Below are 23,828 nucleotides of genomic sequence, written 5' to 3'. Positions count from 1 at the left end.
ATACTGATTTCCTTCAAATCAGGCAGCCTCCAGCTTTCCTTTTCCAAGTGCAGCAACAGATTCCCCCTTTTCTGCGTCCACCCTTCCAATTCTGCTCCTCCTCCGCTCGAACACCTCTGTCTTTCGCAGAAATTGCAGAAATCCTCCGCTTCTGCCTTCTTCAGGAAAGAAATCAGACGCAAACCGCAACCTTCTTTTCACGAAAAAGCTCCGCTCCAGAAAAAATTCTTTTATTTCCCAATCCTTCGTGCCTTGTCTTCTTCCCGCCTGTGAATGTTTCTCATGGCGGAAATTTCCTGGTTGAATGTGATTTGTGAATCTCGTTGGTGCCATTAACCTGCAAGCAAAAACCGAAGAAGAAGCATGAACTGCTCCTCTGTGAACTCTTGATCGCACGCGCTATTGCAAACTTTTTGAAGCCCTGACAGATCGTTGAATCCTTTGCGTCACCAAACTGCACATCCCAGTCAATCCACAATTTCTCAGTCTGCAACGAAATCAAGCAACCCGAGAACTCCTCAATGTCTGCTCCAATTTGTCGCGAACTGCCAACATTCTTCGTCGAATCATAGAAACTCTACCCGAAATTCACGAAACTCCTTTGCCCTTAAACTTCTTCGTTCCTGCGTTGCCAAAAATTTTTCTTCCTTGCCATAGAACATGTCTCTGATACCACTTGTTGAGAAATTAGGGTGAAGAAAAACAAGAATCAACACAAATCTAGAAGAACACACGGAGATTTACGAGGTTTGGCAAAGATGCATGCATACATTCTCAGGAGCAGAGCGATGATTTTTTTTTCAATATTCAGAAAAAAAGTACAGTATACAAGATTCAGAATCTCTCTCACCTAGAGTTACAAACAAGACATCTATGCAACCCTATAGTACAATATGTAATTACTTAAATTACACATGTATCAAACCGCGGGGTGTTGCCCCCGCACCCCTAACCCACATAATGAAACTCCCTCGATTGGACATATCTTTCCGCTCCACTCTGCTCGTGGGCTCCGCTCCGCTCCAGCATCTGTCTCATTTATGATATATGACTCATACCTAACAATTATCTCAAACAAGCCTCAATGATTTCACACCTATATATATTTTATTTAAATTAAATAATATGAGAATAAATTCAATACTCTCTTATTTTATAAATATCTTAAACTTTTCTTAGGTAGATGTTCATAATGCATATTAAATGTTGTAAGCTAATCACTAAACCCCTATATTTTTATTTTAATGTGAGTGTTATTATCAGTGATATCCTATCTAAGAGTTGTAGGGTCAAATCTCTAAAATAGCAATAAAATAAAATAAAAAAGTTATCAATCTTTAACTTTATTTAAGTGGGTATAAATGCCAAAACTTCTTTTAGAATAAATTAAAAAACAAGCTTTAAGAAAAATGCAATTTAGTATATTCTTATTTATAAAAATATCTCCTCCCAATGATCATATAATCAAATATGTGAGTTTAAATATCTTAAGAATGGCATGGAATTAAGTTTTGAGACCAATTCAAATGTTAATTCAAGTAAAATTTATTTAAAGATTTGTATATGCCAACCATTCTAAATATTGAATATCACATGTTAACCACCAAACTTTAAATATAACAGTTTAATTGTACCGTCCAAAATTTTCACTTAAAGTTTTTATCGGTCGGTGAAAGAAGGCAGCTGAAATGAAAAAGAATTTGTTAAAATGTTATATCTAATATATGGGTGGCTAAAATATTATATTCAATCTTTTGGGTGATTGGTACATAAAAACTCCTATTTATTATTTAGGGTTCGTTTGGGACAACGGTGCTGTGGCGTTGCGGCAGTTCTCTCTGTTCGTGTAAAATGCATTTTGATAACTTTTTCAAAAAAAAAAAACTCACTGAAATCTATATTTCCCTACCGGTCATGGCTAGATGCGGTGGATGCTTTCTAGCTGAAGTTTGACTTTTTCACAAAAAAAAAAATGTAATAGCAACAACAGCTTTAGAATATTATATTATTTTTCAGCAACTTCATAGCTATTTTTTAATAAGCTGCAGCTGCCCAAACAGACCCTTAATTTCAAATAAATATTTTATATAATTCAATGTACAAATACATTATTTCAAGTCAAAGCAAATTGAATATTGAATTTAGGGTTATGGTTTGACCAAAAGGGCCCATTTTGACAATTTATTGATACCTTGCTTGGATTCATCTTCCACCTCTCCTTTTTTTCCCATGAAACTTTATTCTAATTCCTTTTGATAAACTACACAAGCATCATTGATCTTTTCAAGCGTGCCTACGTGTTTAAATTTGGTTGGTTTGTTTATAAGTTCTAATTACTTTCTCAAACTTGGTTGATCCAACAACTATTTATTCTAATCTTGTTTATAAAAAAAAAATTGAAGATTTGCATAAATACCACTCAATTTTTATGTATTTACATATCAAACATTTAAAGTTATACTTTACTTTTAGTGTCTCACATCTAAACTTTCTTATTTACATATATAATAATTTTGTATTTGAAACAAATGGTTGAAAACGTGTATTTCACTTTTAGAAAGTGATAATAATGTTATGTTTTATGTAATATTATGTACGTAAGTATGAGAGTTTAGTGTCGCGTACCTCGCCTGTTGGTTCGTAAACGCGGAATAAGGCCCCTCCGATCAGGGATTTGAATCTCCTATGGCACAGTTGGCCTTAAGGAGATGGTACTCGAATTGTTAGCAAAAATTTTTCTGTGCGGACTCCTGACATAGCTCTACGTGCGGCGCAGGGTATTCCTAGGTTATTTTCAGGTTATTTATGGGTTATTTCAATAATACCGAAATAATTCAGAAATAATCTGCGATCTTTATTTTTTGGGTTATTTCTGAGTTATTTCGGGATTATTGAAAATAACCTGAAAATAACTCAGGAATAACCCGCACCGCACATAGAGGTACGTCAGATGTCCGGACAGAAAATGCGCGCAATTGTTAGGCACATTAGAGATAGTTGGGGGCTCGTATAATAGCCACTGACCATTCTTTTTAAGAGAAAAAGAAAAATGAAAAAAAAAAGTACGAGAGTTTGGCGTTGGATATGTAAGTACATATGTATTGTGTGCTAAACATGTAAAAAACTATCTTAAAAATAAAAATAATGATATTTTTTTATTAAATGAAAGTTTTTTTTATATAAATAAAAAAAATAATAAATGTTAGAAATATTAAATACATAATAGTTGGGTGGATGTATGAGCATGCCCCTATAAAAGTTATGCTCGTTTAATTTAATTTTGAGTATTATATTCAAAAGCTAACATATAAATTAAAAATTGCACATTTATTTATTTATTAAAGCATATATTCGAGTACCTTTGTTTAAACGGGTCTGTTCGAGACAGCTGAAGCTTATTATACAATAAAATTTGATGCTCAGAAAACTGTGGTTGCTATTACAAATTTTTTATTATTTTTTTTTAAGTTGACCCCAACTAGAAAGTTGGGCGGTCATGAGTGGTGGGAAAATGCAAATTTCAGCAACAGCTTGAAGAAATTGTCAAAACCCAATTTATTCAAACAGTCAAAACTGCGGCACTGCCACCACACCGCCGCCCCCAAACGAACCTCAAGTGAAACATAGCAACTTTGAATAAATTTATCTCTAGTGATGACTAAAGTTCGTTTAAGATAATTTTTGCTAATTATATTTTAAAAAAATGTTTTCTATATATATATATATAACAAGGGGCATTTACATACATAGCACACAATTCTAATGTATTTACATATCTACCAGCTAATATATTCATATTTACATGCATGCCACCCATTTTTAAAAATACCATCATCACTATTATTTTTTAAGAAAAATAGGTATTTTAATGCAGAAATTTATTAAACAAAGATGGTATAACTATAAATATCAATTGACCCTTATAGGGGATTCTAAGGGTCTGTTTGGGACAGCTTATAAGTGTGGGGGGCGTTTTGAAAAAGCAGTCGTACCGTTTGGTTCGCGCGTTTCATCAGCTTATCCGAAACTGCGTTTGAGTTTTTACACTAAACGCGGGCCGCGGGTCTACCTCTGCAGTCGGCCCGCGGGTGCGTGTTTCAGGATAAACAGCTTATCCTGAAACGCACAAGCTACCCCAAACGGACCCTAAATCATGTTATTTTGATAAATCTAATTTCAATGTCATCATTAATTAAATCCGCCATTTACAGAATTTAATGAATTTAATGGTCCCTTTCACAAATTTTAAATCCTAGAATAAATAGCCAAAACAATACATGAGTTACTTAACATTTGTCATGCCAAACAATTTAGTTCAAGTGAAATTTAATAAATTATATAAACTCAAATTTAGGGTCCGTTTAGGGCAATTTATTTAGTGTAATGACGTTTTGAAAACGCACCTGACATGTTTGGGTAAACTGCATTTTGACAACTTATGTATTTTCAAAAAGCTGAAAACAACGTTTTCACACCACACCTGACAGTTTTCTGGCAATGGTTTGACTTTTCCAAAAAATATATATATATATATATATTTAATAACTACCGCACCTAACTTATCAGCAGATTATTCAATAAGCTTGCAACTGCCCCAAACAGACCCTTAGCAAATCCTGAAATCATTAAGGGGGCATTTACATAAATGCCAAGCAATTATTATGTATTTAAATATCTAACACCTAAACTTTCATATTTACATGCATAGCACTCAGGTATTTAATATCACATGAGAGATGCCACATTCACTATGCTTTCTAAAGGTGAAAAACATTGTTTCATGAATAATATTGTGACACTAAAGTGCTATAAATGTAAATATAAAAAATATAATATTCAATATATAAATACATAAGAATTGCGTGGTATGTATGCAAAATAGTGAATTTAAATGAGAGGAAAGAGACCAGAAGTAGCGTATAACAGGATTTACCTTTAGAGGATAATAAAATCTAGGGTCATTTACATACATACCACCCAATTCCTACATATTTACTTATAAAAAACCTAAACTTTACTATTTACATTTCTAACACCCAAATCTTTCATAACATATCAAAAGTACGCCTATTCCACAGGTAAGAGGACAAAAATGTAAAAATTGTAGGGGTTAGATATGCAAATACATATGAATAAAATGGTATGTATGAAACCATTTGGCTTAAATTCTGGGTGAATCTTAGCTAAAATGCACCTAAATCTGAATTTACAAAATCTACTAAACTCAACTGGGTTAAATCCTGCACCGGCCTGTTTTGGGCAGATGCAGCTAATTGAAGCAACAGCTGTGAAATTGCTACAAAAGAAACTGTTGTTCAAAAAATTATGATGGTTATTCAAAATTTATTTTATGTTCAGAAAGACGAATCTCAGCTTTCTGACAGTCACCTCACTTTAACATGTCAGGTTGCAAAACACAGCGTCCCACCATAACTAAGCGTAGTTTCACCAGACACCCGAAAATGTTGTGCGTGTCGTACCACCACCACACCACCGCCCCAAATGCAGTAGACAAACAACACCATAATCTCATATAGAACAAACATTTTATAATAAAAAACTAATAAAAAGGAAAATTTCCAAACATTTACACATAAACCTATGCAGGTAAAGGTGCATATTTCACTTTTGAAAAATTAGTAATAATGACATTTTTGATGCAATGTTAAACATTTGAGTGATAAGCATGTAAGCATCAAAGTTTAGGCGTTAGATATGTAAATATATAAAAATTGTGGGGTATGTAAGTAAATAGCTCAAGAAGTAAATATATTCTCTATTTTGCACCAATAACAATCCTATATTCCTTTTGAGCAGAGCAACTCAAAATATCTCCTTACTTTACATTTCTATTTAGCTGAAGAACCGGATTCCAAGGGGAATAATTGCAACCCCCAATTTCAAGGCCTTTACATTTCCTTTCTTTTTCTCAAATTACAATTTCCCCCCTATGACATTTTGGTTTCATGATTTCAACTAAGAATACTTGAGCCATGAAAACATTTATTTGCATATAAAAAAAAAATTTGCAAAATGAAAAGGTAGATTAGTTTGTACAATAAAAAATCTCATTGTGCATATAGATGGCAATTTTTTTAATGCCATTGAAGTGTTTTAGGGGTGTCAAATCGGGTTTGCGGGATGGGTTGAGTATGACCCGAAATTGACACGACCCGAAATTGCTTTGACCCAAGCTCTACCCGAATATTGAATGGGTTAAAAAGTCCAGCCAAAACCCAGCCCACCGTCAGCCAGCTAACCCAAACACGACTCATATAACACGTTTAGAATAAGATATAACAACTATTTGGGTCGAATTCTAGTTATACTCGAGTTAATTTTGGGCCAGGGGGTCGACTTCAAATTAATTTTGGATCGGCTCAACTTGAAAATTAAGAAGTTTAGGATTCTTAAGGCAAGTCAGCCAAAAAATTATTCACGTTAACCAAAAAAAATCGATTTTGAATTGAGTTGACGCGTCAGGTCAATTTACGCACCGCTAAAACGGTTCAGATGAGACAAGTAGAACTACTCTAAAGAAGATTTTCCATTAAAGAGTTTCTGCCGATGGAAGGTTTATTTCAATTTTAAAAAGTCAGAAATTATGATATTTTTTCCCCTGATATTAAAGATTTTAAAGTTATGCAGGAAAATATGAAAGTAAAGGAGTTATATATGTAAATACATAAGATTTGGGTGGTATGTAAATGCCCCCCTTTTTAGCAAGCACATCAATAAGTCGCCCTTCAGTTGAGTTACTTAAAACACCTCTTCCCAAATATGTTTATTGTATGCACCAAAATTATCAACACGAATCAGAAAGCGATCAGACGACTAAGGATGATGTCTATATAATTAAAGTATTGAAGTTCAAGGAACTTGATCCAAACCGGCCATCTGAAGACCAACAACTCAATCAAATCAATTGACCTTCAGTACTGATGGATCCAGCTGACAAACTTCTTTACGGCTCCAACTGTCGAGGCTTCCAAAAAGGTCGATCGATCGCGACTAGCTGACCAATCAACCTCGACAGAAGGGACCATCACGTAGTCGGTCGCTCCAGTCGATAGAGTCGAAGCACGCTGATTCACCAATCATCGTCGTACTGCATTCCAATTGTAATATAAATTTGATATTAATTAGCACATTAATTGTATTAAAGACGGTTTCCATAACTATCCCCCCTTTCCATAACAATGTATGCTGACTCCTATAAATAGGTAGCCTAACGATGAATAAAAGGACTTCTTCCCCCTGACTCCTCTCCATAGAATTCTCTCTGCACTGCTCTCTCTCTCTCTCTCTCTATCTCACTCTTGTTCTCCTTTGCTCAGCTCTAACTCTTGGGTTGTGTGTTTGCAAAAGACAATTTGGGATTCAACATTTATGAAACCAAGATGTTAAAAGCGTAAATATCAAACTTTGGGTGTTAGATATACAAATACATAAGAACTGTGTGGTATGTATGTAAAATTCAAATTATGTGCAAGGCCCATCCAATAATCTCTTACATAAGTGAGGCATAGTTACTTTTCTTTCACATGTTAATGGATAATTTATTTCGTACTAAAAAAATTATTTATACTTGCAATCTTTGGGTCGAGGCATGAACTATTGATGTGCTTGCCAACAAAAAAAGAGGCATTCACATACATAATACCACACAATTCTTATCTTCTTATCTATTTACATATCTAACGCCTAGACATTCATATTTACAAGCACATCAGTCAAATCATTAACATCATATCAACAGTACCAACATCATTACCCCATCACTACTCTTTTAAATTCAAATACACATTTTCATGCACAGGCTCATGATACCAAGATGCCATAAGCGTAAATGTCAAATTTCAGATGCCAGATATATAAATACATCAGAGTTGTGTGTTATCTATATAAATTTCAAAATTATGTGCAATGCTCATCTAATTATCTCTCATATGAGTAGGGTTGTAAACTAGCTCAGGCTTGGCTCGTGTTCAGCTCGTTCGAAATAGCTTGCATTCGAAATCGGCTCGTGTTCGAAATCAGCTCGTGAACAGTGTGTTCGTGTTCGGCTCGATTTAAATATTCGTGCAATGCTCATCTAATTATCTCTCGTATGAGTAGAGTAATCGATCCAAGTTTGAGCGAGCTCAGGCTTGGCTCGTGTTCAGCTCGTTCGAAATAGCTTGTGTTCAAAATCGGCTCGTGTTCGAAATTGGCTCGTGAACAGTGTATTCGTGTTCGGCTCGATTTAAATATTCGTGTTCGGCTCGAAATTGACTCGTTAAAATTTAATTGAAAAAAATAGATGTAAAGTGTGGGATTCGAACCTGTACCAAATATATACAAAATAAATGATTAATCACATTACCACATTAGATGTTATGATTTAAATTTAGTTATAATATATTATTATATAAATAATATATGTAATATATTATTATATAAATAATTATATATATATTTTTTTTTATTTCGAGCTAAAACGAGCCGAACACGAGCGAACAAAGAACTGTTCGTGTTCGGCTCATTCACTTAACGTACGAGCCGAACACGAGCTACTTAACGAGTCGAACACGACCTATTCGCGAACAACAAGCTTTTTTGACAGCCCTACATATGAGTAAGACTTAGTTGTTACATTTTTTCACACATTAATGGATAGTTTATTGGAACCACGCATATATTTAACATTCCATAAAAAATATCACTATTACCATCTTTTAGTGCATAGGTTTATAGCACCAAGATGTTATACATGAAAAAAAGATATTTTGGGTGTTAGATATGCAAATACATAAGAATTGTGTGGTATGTATGCATATTTCCAAATCAAATGAGCGGCCTTGAAATATCAGCCTATGAAACATGAGAGTGAGGCAAAGCAAAAACTGATATTCTGGTCCTAGCAAATGATGAAAGCTGTCAACCAGAAATGAAAATGGAATTATTCCAAACTCAGATGCCTTTTTATCATGGTATGGATGCCAACATAGGTTAGAAGAAATCAAATTCTATTTCATGCGCATGGAGTGTGGATTCCTGCACTTTTTATCAGCTCACTTTGTTCATTTCTTTTATTTATTTTCATTGATAATGATATAATCATGAAGAATTACAAAGTAATGCTGAAATTTGTAAAGTTAAATATCACATTTTCATCCTCCCCTGCGATCCTGTCCAGCCAAAAATCGAAGGAAGATTTACATGCATACCATTCGATTCTCACGTATTTACATCTAGCATCTAAACTTCACGTTTTACATGCATGACACCATATCTATGCATGAAAAGGTATATTTCACTTATTAGAAGTTAAAATGGTGGTATTTTTTATGTGATATGGGTATTTTTTTGGTATTTTTTATGTGATATGAAAGATTTGAGTGGTGTAAATGTAACAATCAAAAGTTTAGTTGTTAGATATGTAAAATCATAAGAATTGGATGGTATGTGTGTGAATGATCCAAAATCTAAGTAAATGAGACAGGAATAGGATGCCAAAGTGGAGGAAAGACGCATTATGCTTACAGGTACGTGCAAGTAATGTGCGCTTATTATAATAGATAAAAATCTAGAAATTCACAGCTTTTGAGGCATTCAACTTATAAATCAAGCAATCACACCATAAGATGACGGAATTGAAGAGAGATTCAAATTTTAAAGAAGTTTACATGCATATCACACAATTCTTATGTATTTACATTTTAGACCCAAAGTTTAATATTTTCACTTATAACACATTGGTCTCATCAGCCTGTGCATGAAAAGGTGCATTTCGCTTTTAGAAAGATAGCGATGCCGGTATTGTTGTTAAGATGTTTAAGGTCTAAGCGGTATGCATGTAAATATGAATGTTAGGTGCTACAGATATGTGAATGGATAAGAATTGTGAAGCATGTATGTAATTTGTAAATGCCTGAAAATGTAAATGAGCTACAAGATCTTACCTGGTGAGTAATCCAGCGCAGAAAAAAGATGATCTTTTCATTTAAAGATCCAAACCTGAACAGTGAAAGCAATTATACCAATATTCTTTCTTTTCTATGAAAGGAAATGATTCTCTTAACGTGTCTGTCAAGGAAGAACAAAGAAGGCAAATAGCATGGCATTTACATAAGTACCGCACACTTCTTATGTATTTACATATCTACTTCAATATTTACATCCATAACACTCAAATCTTTAATATAACATTAAAAATAACACTATTAACTACTTTTTAAAACTGAAATACACATTTTCATGCAAAGGCTTATCATGCCAAAGTGTTATAAATATAAATATAGAAGTTTGGGTGTTAAACATTTAAATCCATAAGAACTGCGTGCCATGAGTGTAAATTTACCAATAAGAATATATGCCATGATTTACAGTGATTAGCACATGTTCGAAGCTGTTAACTTAGATGCTACCTTTGAACAAATTCAAGTTGAAAATCGCAAGAATTTGAACCTTTCCAGTAATGGACTGAGGCCATTAAAACTGTTATGCACCGATTTCATGCATTCCATTCAGTAAAATATATCTTCGAAAATAAAAAATTCACAAAGGGCTAATAATTATGTGCAATGGTTGCAATTAAGCTAGATAATTGCTCGCATGTTAACTGAAGCAACTTAGTTTGAGTTAAGGATGGTTCACTTAAAACTAATTGAATTCAACTTGAAATTAACTTTATACATGCACACAAATGTTACATGTTTACATAATCCACAAATATGAATGATAGCATTATGCATGCTCACATGGATAAGGTATATGGATATGCTTATTTATTGAACAATATTTAAATGTTTTAACATAGTTATGTGTATATAATACTAAATAAATATAAGAACTATGCATATATATCAAAGTGTTTGAGAAATTATGTGTCGCATGCCCCGGACTGTTGTTGGCATCCACGGTATAAGACCACTCAGGTCGGGGGTTCGAATCCCCTCTCGCACAGTTGGCCTTAAGAAGGTGGTACTCAAATTGTTTGGCACATTATAGGTGGCTGGAGGCTCGTATAATAGCCTTTGATCATTCCTTTTAACCAAAAAGAAAAAAAGAAGAAAAAGTGATTGAGAATTTATATAGATGAAAATATAAATGTATATATAACGAGTTTAGGATTTGTTTTTATTATTTAATAAACTGCCTAGCACTAGTTAGCTCAATTTTTTCTCAAAATCAATCATCTTTAGCTCAACTCAAACATAACTTGAGCCATCTTTTTTTCTCCATTTTGTTTTTTCTTGGGCAGAGGCTAACTTGATAAAACTGAAAGCATTGTCACCCAACTGAAAGGGAAACCATCTGCCCTTTGTTGTACATGATCAAACAGCCCAAATCAATTGATTTTCATAAGTTATATACTTGGAACTTAAAATCTATTTCACATTGGCATCATATAATCTTGCAATAGCATCAAGTGATACACTGACACTTGTCAATTTCATTTTTCAATAAAATTAGATATTATCTACTCAATCACTATGTTACTATTTCCAAGCCCTTTCTTTATTTTCTACTAAACTTTCTCCATTATTCTAAACGTTCACTTACTTTAGAAGAAATCTCAACAATTAATATTATATCATCAGAAAATAGCATGACTTAATTTTCATCTTATAAAAAACATTTTCACCACTTCCTGACTATTATTGCAAGTAATTGCAGTATCCCATACATCTTTAATAACTTCAATATATATCTTTGACACATTTTATTCCTTCATATGATCCTATCAATTCTCATGATACTCAATCCTGTGTAAAGGTAAGAAAACCATATGATGATCCTTTCATAGCTATTTATATTTTGCCACGCTGTCTTCAGCAAAAAAAAATGACTTCCATAGTACATTGTTATTCATATAAAATCAAATTTCTTCTCTAATACTAGAATGAATTATTTATGCTTATATTCCTTATCGTGAATTAACCCAACAATGTCATGTCCTTTACTTAGTAAAAGAGCAAACTGTCAAAGTAATTCTCCAACTGTATATATAGGGCTCTCAGAGCTTATAAATGTGTTAAAATAATCCCAAAAAACTTCTAACGTGACTTGAAATAGTCCCCTCAGATGACTATTTTAGCTTCCTTTAAAAGAGTCTCGAGACTAAATTGACACTTTTGCAGATATTGAGATTAAAATGAACTCCTAAAAAAAGTTTAGGGATCATTTTGACACTTTCTCCTTAGGAAAACTATTATGAGTCTCTCCTCCAGCATGTATCCAGTCATTAGAATCTTCAACTTTCGGCTTATTATCATTGAATTCCATCTTTACTTAATGTTGTTGTTTTCCTTCTTCGGAACTTGACAACAAAGCTATACCCACATCTAAAAACTTCCGTAATTCAGTCCACTATACACATTTTTTTAAAGTTCACGAGAAAACAAAGTTTCCACGTTCGGTGGAACATAGAGTTAAGTACTAACATAGGTTAAGAATTCCGAAGTACTTCAGCAATTTGACAACTTTACGAAACGGAATATTTTCCTTGGGGCATATGGTTCTGGATTTTTTATTGGGACCAGATGTAACAATAGAATAGTTCTGCAGAATCAATTCTACCACAAACTTGACAAGAAAAAGTTCTTCCACAAATAATTTATATGGAAATGTTGGCCTCAGAATTGACAGAAAAAAATTTGCGGAGTACAGGGTTCGTAGGTACCTGAAGTGAAAAAAACGCAGTTTCTTTTTTAAATGCTGAGAAGATTAGATAAGTAGGTTTTATTCCACGGATTCCAGATTCCAGCTTCCAGAAAAGAGCCTTATAAGGGCTGCCTTAGACGAACCTCAGTACTGTAAGAAGAGGTTGGAAGCTTCAGAAGGCTGTAAAGATCCTAAGGTGTTAGCTTTTAAGCAAATATAAGACAACCCAGAAGCAAAGTTCCTAAAAGAGAGCAGCTTTTGCAGAATACCATCTCAAGAAAGAGAAGAAACTAAGAGGTATGAGGCAGCAAGTACAACATTCTATTTTATGACTACAAATTTTTAACAAGAAAAGTGTCAAAATAGTCCCTGACTTTTTACAAGGGTTCATTTTAGTCCTAGAGTCTACAAAAGTGCTAATTTAGTCGTTAGACCCTTTTAATATAAATTGAAATAGTCACTAAGAACTATTTCAGCCTCAATTAGAGAGTCTGGGACTAATTTGATTTTTTTACAGACTCTGAGACTAAAATGACCTCATATAAATAGTCAGGGAACTATTTTGAAACATTACTCAATTTTTAACTAAAACGCAGTCATTTCTCATGAGTAGGAAATGTATCATCTCGACCACAATAGCAGCAACCTCATTTCTCTGAGGGAATCCTATCCTTCGGAAAGAAATTTGTTTCTGCAAGCAGGAAATGGTCCAGTAGATTCAGGACTAGTTCTCTCGACTGATGCCAAACCGAGACTAAAATGGACTCCAGAACTCCACGAGCGATTTGTGGAGACTGTGAATCAACTCGGCGGAGCTGACAGTAAGTGTGAGGCAACTAAGAGATAGATATGTAAATACCAGGGGTAAAATTCTAATTTTGTTTATTAATATATTTTTTCTCTTATAGAGGCCACCCCTAAAACCGTCATGAGGCTCATGGGTATCCCAGGGCTAACTTTATACCACCTTAAAAGCCATCTTCAGGTAAAATTTTGAATTATTTGCTAACTCAACTAGAACATAAAACTTACGTCTTGATTTAACAGAAATATAGGCTCTGCAAAAATCTTCAAGCTCAAACTAATGGACGGAGTGCAAAGAATGGTAATGATGGTCTAAATTATGAAACAATGAGTGCTTATGAATACTATTAATAATTGTAATTATTGTTTCCCTGCTATAGGCGGTGCGGCGGAGGCACCAGACAGAACAGCAGAAGGTAGCAGTTCCTTAGTCAACAACATCAATGTTGGCCTACATAACAAGTAAACACCTTTTGAAACCTTTTAGGAAGATTTACGAACAAACCACTCAATCCCTTTGCATTTACATATCTAACACCAAACTTTAATTTTAACATATATGCCAACTTAGCTAAGCATAAAAATGTGTATTTCACTTTTTAAAATTTAAAATAGTTGTATCTTTTATGTGATATGAAAGATTAAAGTGTTATTAATGTAAAAAGTGAAGTTTGGTTGCTAGATATGTAAATACATAGGAATTATGTGGTATGAATGTAAATGCCCCAAGCTTTTATGTATGAGATCCGTAGATATCCCCTCACCGGCATGCTTTTCTCTCAGAACGGTGCAGATAAACGAAGCACTGCAGATGCAGATGGAGGTGCAGAGGAGGCTACATGAGCAAATGGAGGTACTGATTTTAACGTTCTAAAAGTAGTAAATTTTGTACTGCACATTATCTTATTAGAAACTGCAAAACATATGCTAAAACTAAAATCATCTCAAAAAACAGATTTAACCAAAATCCACTTCTTGGGGTTATTTGGTTCTAATTGTTGTAAAAGGGAAGATGATGATGGCGTTTTTAGTGAGGGGCATTTACATACATATCACAGAATTCTAATGTATTTACATGTTTAACATCTAAACATTCATATTTACATGCATACAGATTGAATCTTTAACATCGCATAAAAAATACAATCATCACTATATTTTTAAAAGTGAAATACATCTTTTCGTGCAAAGTTTATGATCCCAAGGTTTTATTAATGTAAATATCAAACTTTGGTTGACAAATTTGTAAATGCATAAGCATTGTGTGGAATGTTTGTAAATATCTTTTTATTTATGCACTAGGAACATAAAAATCTCAACCTGCAAAGTCCCATCAAATATATACATACATATATATTTAAGCCACTGCAGATCTACAAAAAAAAAAACAGAAACAGTACTCCTATAGAGCAAAATATTAATTTTTTCAAGCATTAATCATATTTATAAGAGAGTGTGGGCCGAATGAGAACAAAAGTTTTGCCTAATACAACAATGTTCACATTCATTTTCAACTCAAAAGTTTAAGCTTTTTGATGAAGAATAATCATGTAGTGTTTGAACACCAATATATTTGTCACAATCTCATGATAAATTAAACAAAATAATTTACATGGCTTAACAATCTCCTCACATGAAACCTCTCCATACAGTCCATCGCTCTCCCTCGGAACTTTTCATATCATCAAGTATTATGTACTAAAAATCAAATTAACCATGAAGTTGTGGAACCCACCAACTCTTGAAATTTTACTCAGCCATAAAGCACATAAATCACTTGATCTCCACTTAATCATATGCTTTGATACCAATTGTTAGGGAGTGGGAACAAAATGATTCGGATTTGGCCTTAATACACCATTGATCAATCCTATTTTCAACCCAAAGACATAAATATATGAGTGTAGGCCTACTATTTGATATTTCAACATCAGCATATTTATCAACTATCTAATATAGGACTAGACTCAAAATTGGTTACATATGTTGCAAACAATTTTTATGTATTTACATATTTCACATTTAAATTTTCATATTTACATATATATATAGCACTTTGGTGCTTTAAATTTATGCATGAAAAGATGTATTTCACTTTTAAAACATGATAATATTTTTTTATGTGATATTAAAGATTTGATGTTACCTGTGAATATGAAAGTTTAGGTGTGAGACATGTAAATACATAAGAATTGTCAGCTGTGTATGTAAATGCCCCATAACAATATTGATGCAAATTACAGAAGTATTCATATGCATGAATTTGGAGCAAAATAAGTTTCATTGTTCATCAAAATATACTTGTACATGCTGAAAAGATGGAATCCATTATTATAAATTCTTCTTGTCATCAAGCTTTCTGGTTCTTGTTGATAGACTCAAGTGCCAGAGGATAAGTTTTCACTTTGTAGCTTCACAAAATCAACACGGTCCACTTGATAATAATCATAAGCCTTCACAAGAAACTGATGAGACAATAAACCGAAAACATGCTCAATATGTGACAATACTTATCCTTTATATCAATCATCATAGATGTGAAAGCACCAAAGTGTTAATTATGTAAATATGAAAATTTAGGAGCGAGATATGTAAATACATAAGAATTACGTGGTATGTATGTAAATTTTCCTTTTCTTTTATTTATGTATGATAGTCTTCATTGGCATCAGCCTTATCTCTATTATTTGGGGATTTGCTTTATGGCCACTCATTATCCATTAATTACTACTGAATTTTATACAAGTAGTTCGCTCCATTTTGCTCGAGTCTTTCGCACATTTCCTAGACATGTTATTCATCAAAATACATTTTTTATTAACATAGGTGCAAAGACATTTACAAATGCGGATAGAGGCTCAGGGTAAATACTTACAGACAGTGCTCGAAAAGGCTCGTACAACGCTCGAGATTCAGAACACAGGTTCTGCAGGCCATGAAGCTGCTAAAGAGCAACTCTCTGAATTAGTCTCAAAGGTTTCAAATGAATGCTTCACGAGTGCATTTATAGGTTTGGGAGAGATCCATGGAGCTGATAATTTGCGAGAATGCAGAGTCCAACATGCTGACTGTTCGATTGACAGTTGTTTGACCTCATGCGAAGGATCACAAAAGGAACAGAAAATGCACGGCATCAATTTGAACCTCCAAGGGTATCACAGTAATTTATCATCAGGCACAAACGAAAAGCACGAGAATGTCAGATTTGAATCGATTAATTCAGGGTGGTGGTGTGGAGAATTGAACGGCCACAACATGTTTTCTCAGCCGAGGGTGAATGTCTCAGAAAATTGCAGTCTACCAGTCTCCAAAACAAATTGCAGGCAAATAGACAAGTATAATTCTGATCATGAACGACCGAATTATGGAGGAACGGTTCAACAAGAAAGTTCGAAGAACTTGAATGAGTTTGGAATGCCATGTTTGACACCACAACTGGATCTAAACACCCGTGATGACAATGATGCTGCTCGAAACTGCAACGAATTCGATCTAAATGGTTTCAGCTGGAATTAATTCAGAAAATATTAGCTATTTATAATGCTCCATGATGAATTTATAAGTATTAACAAAAAATCTCATAATATATCTTTCTTTTCAGTTTATCTAAATCATTTATAATTCAAAGAGAACTTGAATGAGTTGGAATGCCATGGTTGACACCACAACTGGATCTAAACGCCCGTGATGATAATGATCTGCTCGAAACTGCAATGAATATCATCTGAATGGTTTCAGCTGGAGCTAATTCAGAACATATTAGCCATTTATAATACTCCATGATAAATTTTCTAAGTATTAACAAATACTCTCATAATAGTTTTTTTCTTTTCAGTAATCTAAGTCACTTATAAATCAAAGAGATTTGAATTCAGTTATTTATATCCAGAGGTGAACTGATGAGTGTACAAATAGAGTTTCAAAATCATTTAAACCGATTAAATTGAGGTAATTTGTAAAAATTAGTTATGTTAAGCATAACCAAGGAACATTGTTCATAATCAACTTCAGATTCTTAATGTCATTCACAAAGAAGAAGATATATCTAAAGGCAGCAATACCCCCAATTTTCAATGGCCATTTTACTAAGTATATTTTTTCTTTATGGACATTTAGTTGATCAGGATAAAGAAAAAAAGAAAAATTATAATCGTCGTCATTGTTAGCCTTGTCTGAGCTATTTGGGAGTAGCTTTATAAATTCTGATTTTTCATTAGTTCTTGTTGAGTGCTGCTTTATTTAATTTCTCTAAATCTCTTTTTAAAAAACTTGTAGAGTTTTAATGTGTTACAACTGCCAAATAGCACGAGCTTGCAGCAATTAAAAAATCAAGTCATAAAATGGGAGACTTTGCACAAGAAAGAAATATGATAATTGAAGATCTTCCCATTGTTAAAGTGAAAAAATTGAGCCAATTATAAAAGACATTGCTCTCATTGTGATCGTAGAAGAATTTATTCACTACTTAGCAAAAAGATGTCACCTTTTACTATCGAACAAAGCATGTACAACTCAAATACCATTACATATAGGAATTTGCATGACAATATGGAACATGCTAAAAAGTAGAGGTTTTGTAAGGTTCGATTAAGGGTCTGTTTGGGGCAGCTGCAGCTTACTGAATAATCTGGTGATAAGCTAGGTGCGGTGGTTATTACAAATTTTTATTTTTTGTGAAAAAAACCAGACCGCAGAAAGTTGTCACCGCACATAGATAGGTGCGGTATGAAAACATTGTTTTCAACGTTTTGAAAGCGCATAAGCTGACAAAACACAATTTACCCAAACATGTCAGGTGAGTTTTTCAAAAACTTCACCGCACCAAATAAGCTGTCCCAAATGGGCTGTGAAGTTGCTGAAAAATAATCTGATGTTAAAAAAGTTACAATTGTTATGACATTTTTTTTTTTTTTTTTTTGAAAAAATCGTACCTAAACTTGAAAGATTTCTGTGCACCTAGCTAGCACCGGTGTGAAAATGCACCCTTTTCGAAAAAAACTGTAAGAACGCAGGTTACCCAAAGAGACAAAACTGTAGTGCATTGCCGCACCGCCGCCGCACCATCACTGGACCGCCGCCCCGAAGGAGCCCTAAGCTTTCAAAATAATGATATGGAGGTATCAGATTAAAAAAAAAATGCTCGTACAGTGATTACCGAGTAAGTACACAAGAGATTACTCGCTAAATGGGAGATTATTAAGATCCATTAGACATATTTGCCCGTGCTTCTGTGATACAGGGTAGATTTCCAAGTTATTTTAAATTCGTGAAAATCAAGGATAAGACTTGGACCAAATTTTGTTTTCAAGCTTTCTGACTAACAAACTCAATATCCTATTATTATAAATAATAAAAAAAACAAAAAAATATATATATAAACAAACAAAGTTTAATGAGATCATCTCCCCACTGAAATTTATGGTTTGCCTCTCACACACCTCAGCTTAATCGAACAAAAAAAAAAATCGAGAGAAAGAAAGGGATCGTGAGATATCGAGAGAGTGGGGTAGAGGAAGTAGAGAAAGGAGAAGGAAGAAGAAATGGAGGAGAGAGGTAGAGGAGGCGAGCCGCGTACCTGGCTGTGTATGATCGAACTAAAGGAGAAGAAGGCTCGCGCGGATCGGTTGAGTGCCGCGAAGAGCAAAGGAAAGGAGGAAAAAGAAGGGAAGCTCATTTAGGTAATTGGTGGGCTAGAGCGTGCCCTGTCGAGTGTCTGACTCGCGGAGGAAGGAGATGGAAGGCTCGCGGGATCCTTTCTGCGTGCGTGAAAGGGTGCATCGAGAGTGTGGAGGAAGATGAAGCGGAAAAATATTAGATTAGCACTAAGCACATAGAGGTAAGTGGCTAATCAATTTTGTTATTAATGTGTTATTGTATGTGTTATTACGTTCTGAAAATATTTCTGATGTTATAATAACACAATAACACATGAATAATATATAATAACACCTGAATAATACGGACGAATATTCCCCTGTGCTACCAGAAAGATTTTTTGTTTTTTCTCTCCTTGATTTCACCGGTAACACAGGGGAATATTCCTCTTATGTTATTCAGGTGTTATTGTATGTTATTCATATGTTATTGTGTTCTGGAAATATTTCATGTGTTATAATAACACAATAACACATGAATAACACGGGAGGAATATTCCCCTGTGTTACCGCGCCGTTTTTTTTTTCTAGCCTGACGTGATTTTATTGGCTACGCACGTATCTCTACGTGTGTAGTACTGATGTAATATTTTTTCGATGGAAGAAGATAAGACTCGGTTCGAACGAATTAGGGGAAGCAGAAGCTTTAAAAAGGTTAAGTATTAATTTATTCAGGCTATTAATGTTTTTCTTAAGTAATTTATGAAAATGATATTGATTCTTATATTTTTAGCGAAAATAATAAAGTAAGATGGAACATGAGAACAATTTCAGGTATAAATTTTAAATTTTACATTTAATTATTATATATTTCATTAATTTCTGTAAAATTACAAAACAAGATTCAAGAAGTCATAATAATTATTTAGGAATGTATTTAGTTAAATTATAAATGATTAATGTTAACATTAAGAGTAATTTAAAAAGTACTTATATTGATTAACAATATATAACAATTTAATTAAATAAAAATGACAATTTAAAATATCTAATTACTAGGTTAGAACTCTTGAGAAATAGGGTCAATAATTTATTTAAATTTGATGCGTGCTAGAAAATTCAAGGCGGCAAAGTAACAAATTATCATTTTAGCATTGTGCGAGAATTCAGCGCACACACACGGGATAAAAGAGAAACAAGCAGTGATGACTCCAGAAACTTTTACGTAGAAAACCCGAAAAGGGGAAAATCACGAGGTTTGTCCCAATTGTGAAAATTCATTATTGATTGATGATGACAGAACTCTTTTGTCTCGCAGACGGGAAATTTTCAGATTACTACGTCGACTGATGGCGTCTGGTTGATGATTGATGATGATTGGCAGTGATCGACGACAGATGGAAGATGTCAATGGAAGTCGACGATAGATGGCGGAGGTCAACGGAAGTCGACGACGATGAGCGATAGTCGATAGAGTTCTACGGTGGTTGACGGAGGACAACATTCGACGTTGACGGAGGACAACATTCGACGGTGGTCTAGGATAGTCGGTTGTGGTCGAGGAAGGTCGGTGGTGGTTGAGGACGGTTGGTCATGATTGGCGGTGGTCGAAGGCAATCGACAGAGGTCGTGACAGTCCACCGTTGTCGTGACAGTCGGTGGTGGTCGACGTCGATCGACGATAGCAGGGATTATGTTGGACTTGAACTCCTTCTCAAAGCCTCAAGTTCTCTCTCCAACCCCCTCCATCATGTTATGGGTGAGATTTTATTTATAGTGCTTTTAGTGCAATTAATGCATGAATATGAATCATTTTAATCAGACGGTCCAGAGAGCTTTTCATCGATAAGATGACGTTTAATGCACATTTGAGTGTCTTATCGATGTCAAAATTGAGCAATCTGGACTCGTTGGATTAGTCTTATCGATATTAGACTATGCACTCGCTAGATTTAACATCCATTTAACATTTCAAATGTTACCGAAAATCCTCTAATAATGGTTTAATGAAATGATATGGGCTTGATCTGACTCGAATTGGAGTAGTTTTTATATCATTGGGTCCGTCTCATCGAGCCGGTCAATTTGACCATAAGTTTACTGAAATCAGAGTTCTGGATGACTCTTAATTGAAGTTTGAATATTTCTAGCTTTAGTGCAATTAATGCATTTTTATTTAAATGTAAAATAAAAATGAATAAAATGTGATATATGCATGCATGTGTGAGTTATCTCGATATGGTATTGACAGAGAATGTAATGTAACCTTGAACGAAAATGAAAATGAAAATTAAAATAAAAAATGGAAATGAAAGTGAAAATATAAATGGTTAAACATATATCTATAAAGTGTATGTTTAGGCAATGAATCCAATTATAAAAAGTGAAACCTAAATTAATGAAAGAAAATAAATTTATTTACTTTATTGTTTTCTTTAACTACACAATTTTTATTATGACCGTTTTTTTAATATTTTAAGACGAGAATTATTGTAATTTAGAATTGTTTATCCAGTAAGTATTTTGACCCAAATCATAACTGTTATTATTTTTATAGAAAAATAAGTGATAAATTAGATGAATCTCAGGGAGCACGTGTACAGGTGTCTTGCAATACAAGCTAATATGTATTGAAGTTAGCTTATTTTTTATTTAAATGTAAAAGTTTAAATATGAATCAAATTTTATAATTATTAAGTTCTTGGAATTAGAATGATTATTTATTGCTTAGGTATCTCTTTTATTAAATTTTTAATATTGAAGTTAAGTGATAAAAATAGAACATGAGTGTTATACTTTTCACCGCTCAACCGTCCGACCGTACGTTCTTGTGTTGGTTAATTTCAATCGTCAGGTCGGGTCATGACAAAAGTGTTATGAGAGCCATAAAACAATGAAATTTTATAATAATTAAAAAAACTAAGTTAGAGCTAATTAAGTAATTATTTTAATTCACTCAAATGAATGATGCTTCTGAAATTCAAGAAAATGGAAATGTAGTAGAAAATGAAGTAGTACTATTTGTTGTTAATGTTAATATGAATTTCTTGACCCAGATGATGGCGACAATAACTCAACTGATTCAAGAGTACAGGTCACATCCTGTTGAAAGTGATTTAGTGGTTGTAAATAAGTATTTGTTAAAGGGATCTGAAGATGCAATTGAATCATCAACTTTTCTCGAAAAAATGGCTACATATAGTATTTAATTTTGGTCTGATTTATAAATTTGGATTTAGTAGATCATTTAATTACTATGTCAAATAAAATTTGATTTATAATTTTATTTTATATTATCATTCCTCAATATATAAGTATTCACTATACAATTTAATTATTAATAAGGAAACTAATATGAGTTTTTAAATAATGGCTTAACATTAATTAATTATAAAATGATTGATTATTTATTAAACTAGCTATTAATTAACTAAAATTGAAGATATAATTACATATTTTGCCAACAATGAATGTTTCATTACATGTATTCATTATTTTTCATTACATCGTATTCAGGAATTCATTTGTTACATAATAACCAACAATGGCAAGTTGGATTGTCCGTGGTGGAGTCGGCGACCGGTGATCGATAGTTATTTGCAATTACAAAGGCGGAAAAGTTATTGATATAGCTTGAGGTTACAGCCTACAACACTGGAATTTAGCTCGTTCGCCCTCCATCTCAAGTGAAGAGGGGATCTAGTTTTATGCTTCATAAGTGAAATTATGGTTAATCGACAAATAACTTATTACCATCTGATCAAATAGCTCATGTTGATTTCCATTAATTATAAAAAAGTTTTTTTTTTATAATTTGAAGGTCTTACTAAACTCGAAATCAAATAATATTTAGCTCGTTGGATTCCGCTTATCAAACGCTCATATAAGTACGTCAAATTTGAAGTTGATTTGACTCTCTAATTAACTAGCCTAAAGCTTCCAAATGTGATTTTATGGCTTGATTCGAGCTATGATTTTACTCAGATTTGATCAATTTTAATGTGGTTGGGTTTCTCTTTTTTCGAGGATAAATTCGACTAAAAGCTTGTCAGAATCACATCTCATATTTTATAAAATATGAATTATGATTATTTTTTTTTTGCTAAAAAAATACTTTTAAGATTTGTATCAAATGATGAAATTTTTTTATAGTTCATCAATGCTCAAATTTGATAAAATTAGAGGCAAAAATACTAATTAATACATCCAAATTCTAACAAAAATTAAAAATTTATAATTATAATTTGACAAGCAATGACTATAAATGTATAATTGTAAAAGGGTCTTATCCTAATGAGCGTTATCGGGTTATTTTCTTGCATTTTTGAAAAATTATTTGTATTATTATTTAACTTTAATAGGTATCATCAAAATTTAATCTTAATCTCTATGATTATTTAAATACTCTAAAAGATTAATACTCTTGATTAGGGTTGTAAACGAGCCGAGCTTGAGCGAGCTCAGGCTTGGCTCGTGTTCGGCTCGTTCGAAATAGCTCGTGTTCGAATTCGACCTAGCTCGTGTTCGAAATCGGCTCGTGAACATTGTGTTTGTGTTCGACTCAATTTAAATATTTGTGTTCATGTTCGGCTCGAAATTGACTCGTTAAACTAAAATTAAGAAAAATATATATATAATGTGATATTCGAATCTGTATCAAATCTATACAAAAGAAGACACTAACCACATTATCAAATGGGAAATTATGATTTAAATTTAGATATAAATATATATAATACATTATTATATAAATAATATATGTAATATATTGTTATATAAAAA

General features: G+C 33.2%; 1 protein-coding gene and 1 long non-coding RNA gene across 2 annotated transcripts; one reads left to right on the top strand and one right to left on the bottom strand.

Moving 5' to 3' along the window:
• Positions 1–9,386: 9,386 nt before the first annotated feature.
• LOC110037389 lies at positions 9,387–16,404 on the bottom strand. The gene is made up of 3 exons (XR_002295330.1): positions 16,328–16,404; positions 12,668–12,828; positions 9,387–9,999 (listed from the first exon to the last, which is right to left on the bottom strand). It is a non-coding gene; the product is annotated as an uncharacterized LOC110037389 (long non-coding RNA).
• Positions 12,822–17,517, top strand: LOC110037388 (myb-related protein 2-like). The gene is made up of 7 exons (XM_020742028.1): positions 12,822–12,945; positions 13,262–13,469; positions 13,557–13,633; positions 13,696–13,753; positions 13,833–13,914; positions 14,236–14,305; positions 16,279–17,517. Exons 2-7 carry the CDS (start codon positions 13,265–13,267, stop codon positions 16,966–16,968), a joined length of 1,182 nt encoding a protein of 393 aa, XP_020597687.1. The 5' UTR covers positions 12,822–12,945; positions 13,262–13,264; the 3' UTR covers positions 16,969–17,517.
• Positions 17,518–23,828: the final 6,311 nt, after the last annotated feature.

Source organism: Phalaenopsis equestris, unplaced genomic scaffold (genome assembly GCF_001263595.1).
Source record: "Phalaenopsis equestris unplaced genomic scaffold, ASM126359v1 Scaffold219149, whole genome shotgun sequence".
Classification (NCBI taxonomy): Eukaryota; Viridiplantae; Streptophyta; class Magnoliopsida; order Asparagales; family Orchidaceae; genus Phalaenopsis; species Phalaenopsis equestris.
Note: the sequence above shows the minus strand (reverse complement) of the source record. Positions and strands in the feature narration are given on the sequence as shown.

Excerpts from the sequence above, each read along its gene's own strand:
- LOC110037388 (XM_020742028.1), top strand. The coding sequence starts at position 13,265 with ATGTATCATCTCGACCACAATAGCAGCAACCTCATTTCTCTGAGGGAA. Across the intron at positions 13,470-13,556 it reads TCAACTCGGCGGAGCTGACA|AGGCCACCCCTAAAACCGTC; the intron begins GTAAGTGTGAGG and ends TTTCTCTTATAG. Across the intron at positions 13,754-13,832 it reads TGGACGGAGTGCAAAGAATG|GCGGTGCGGCGGAGGCACCA; the intron begins GTAATGATGGTC and ends TCCCTGCTATAG.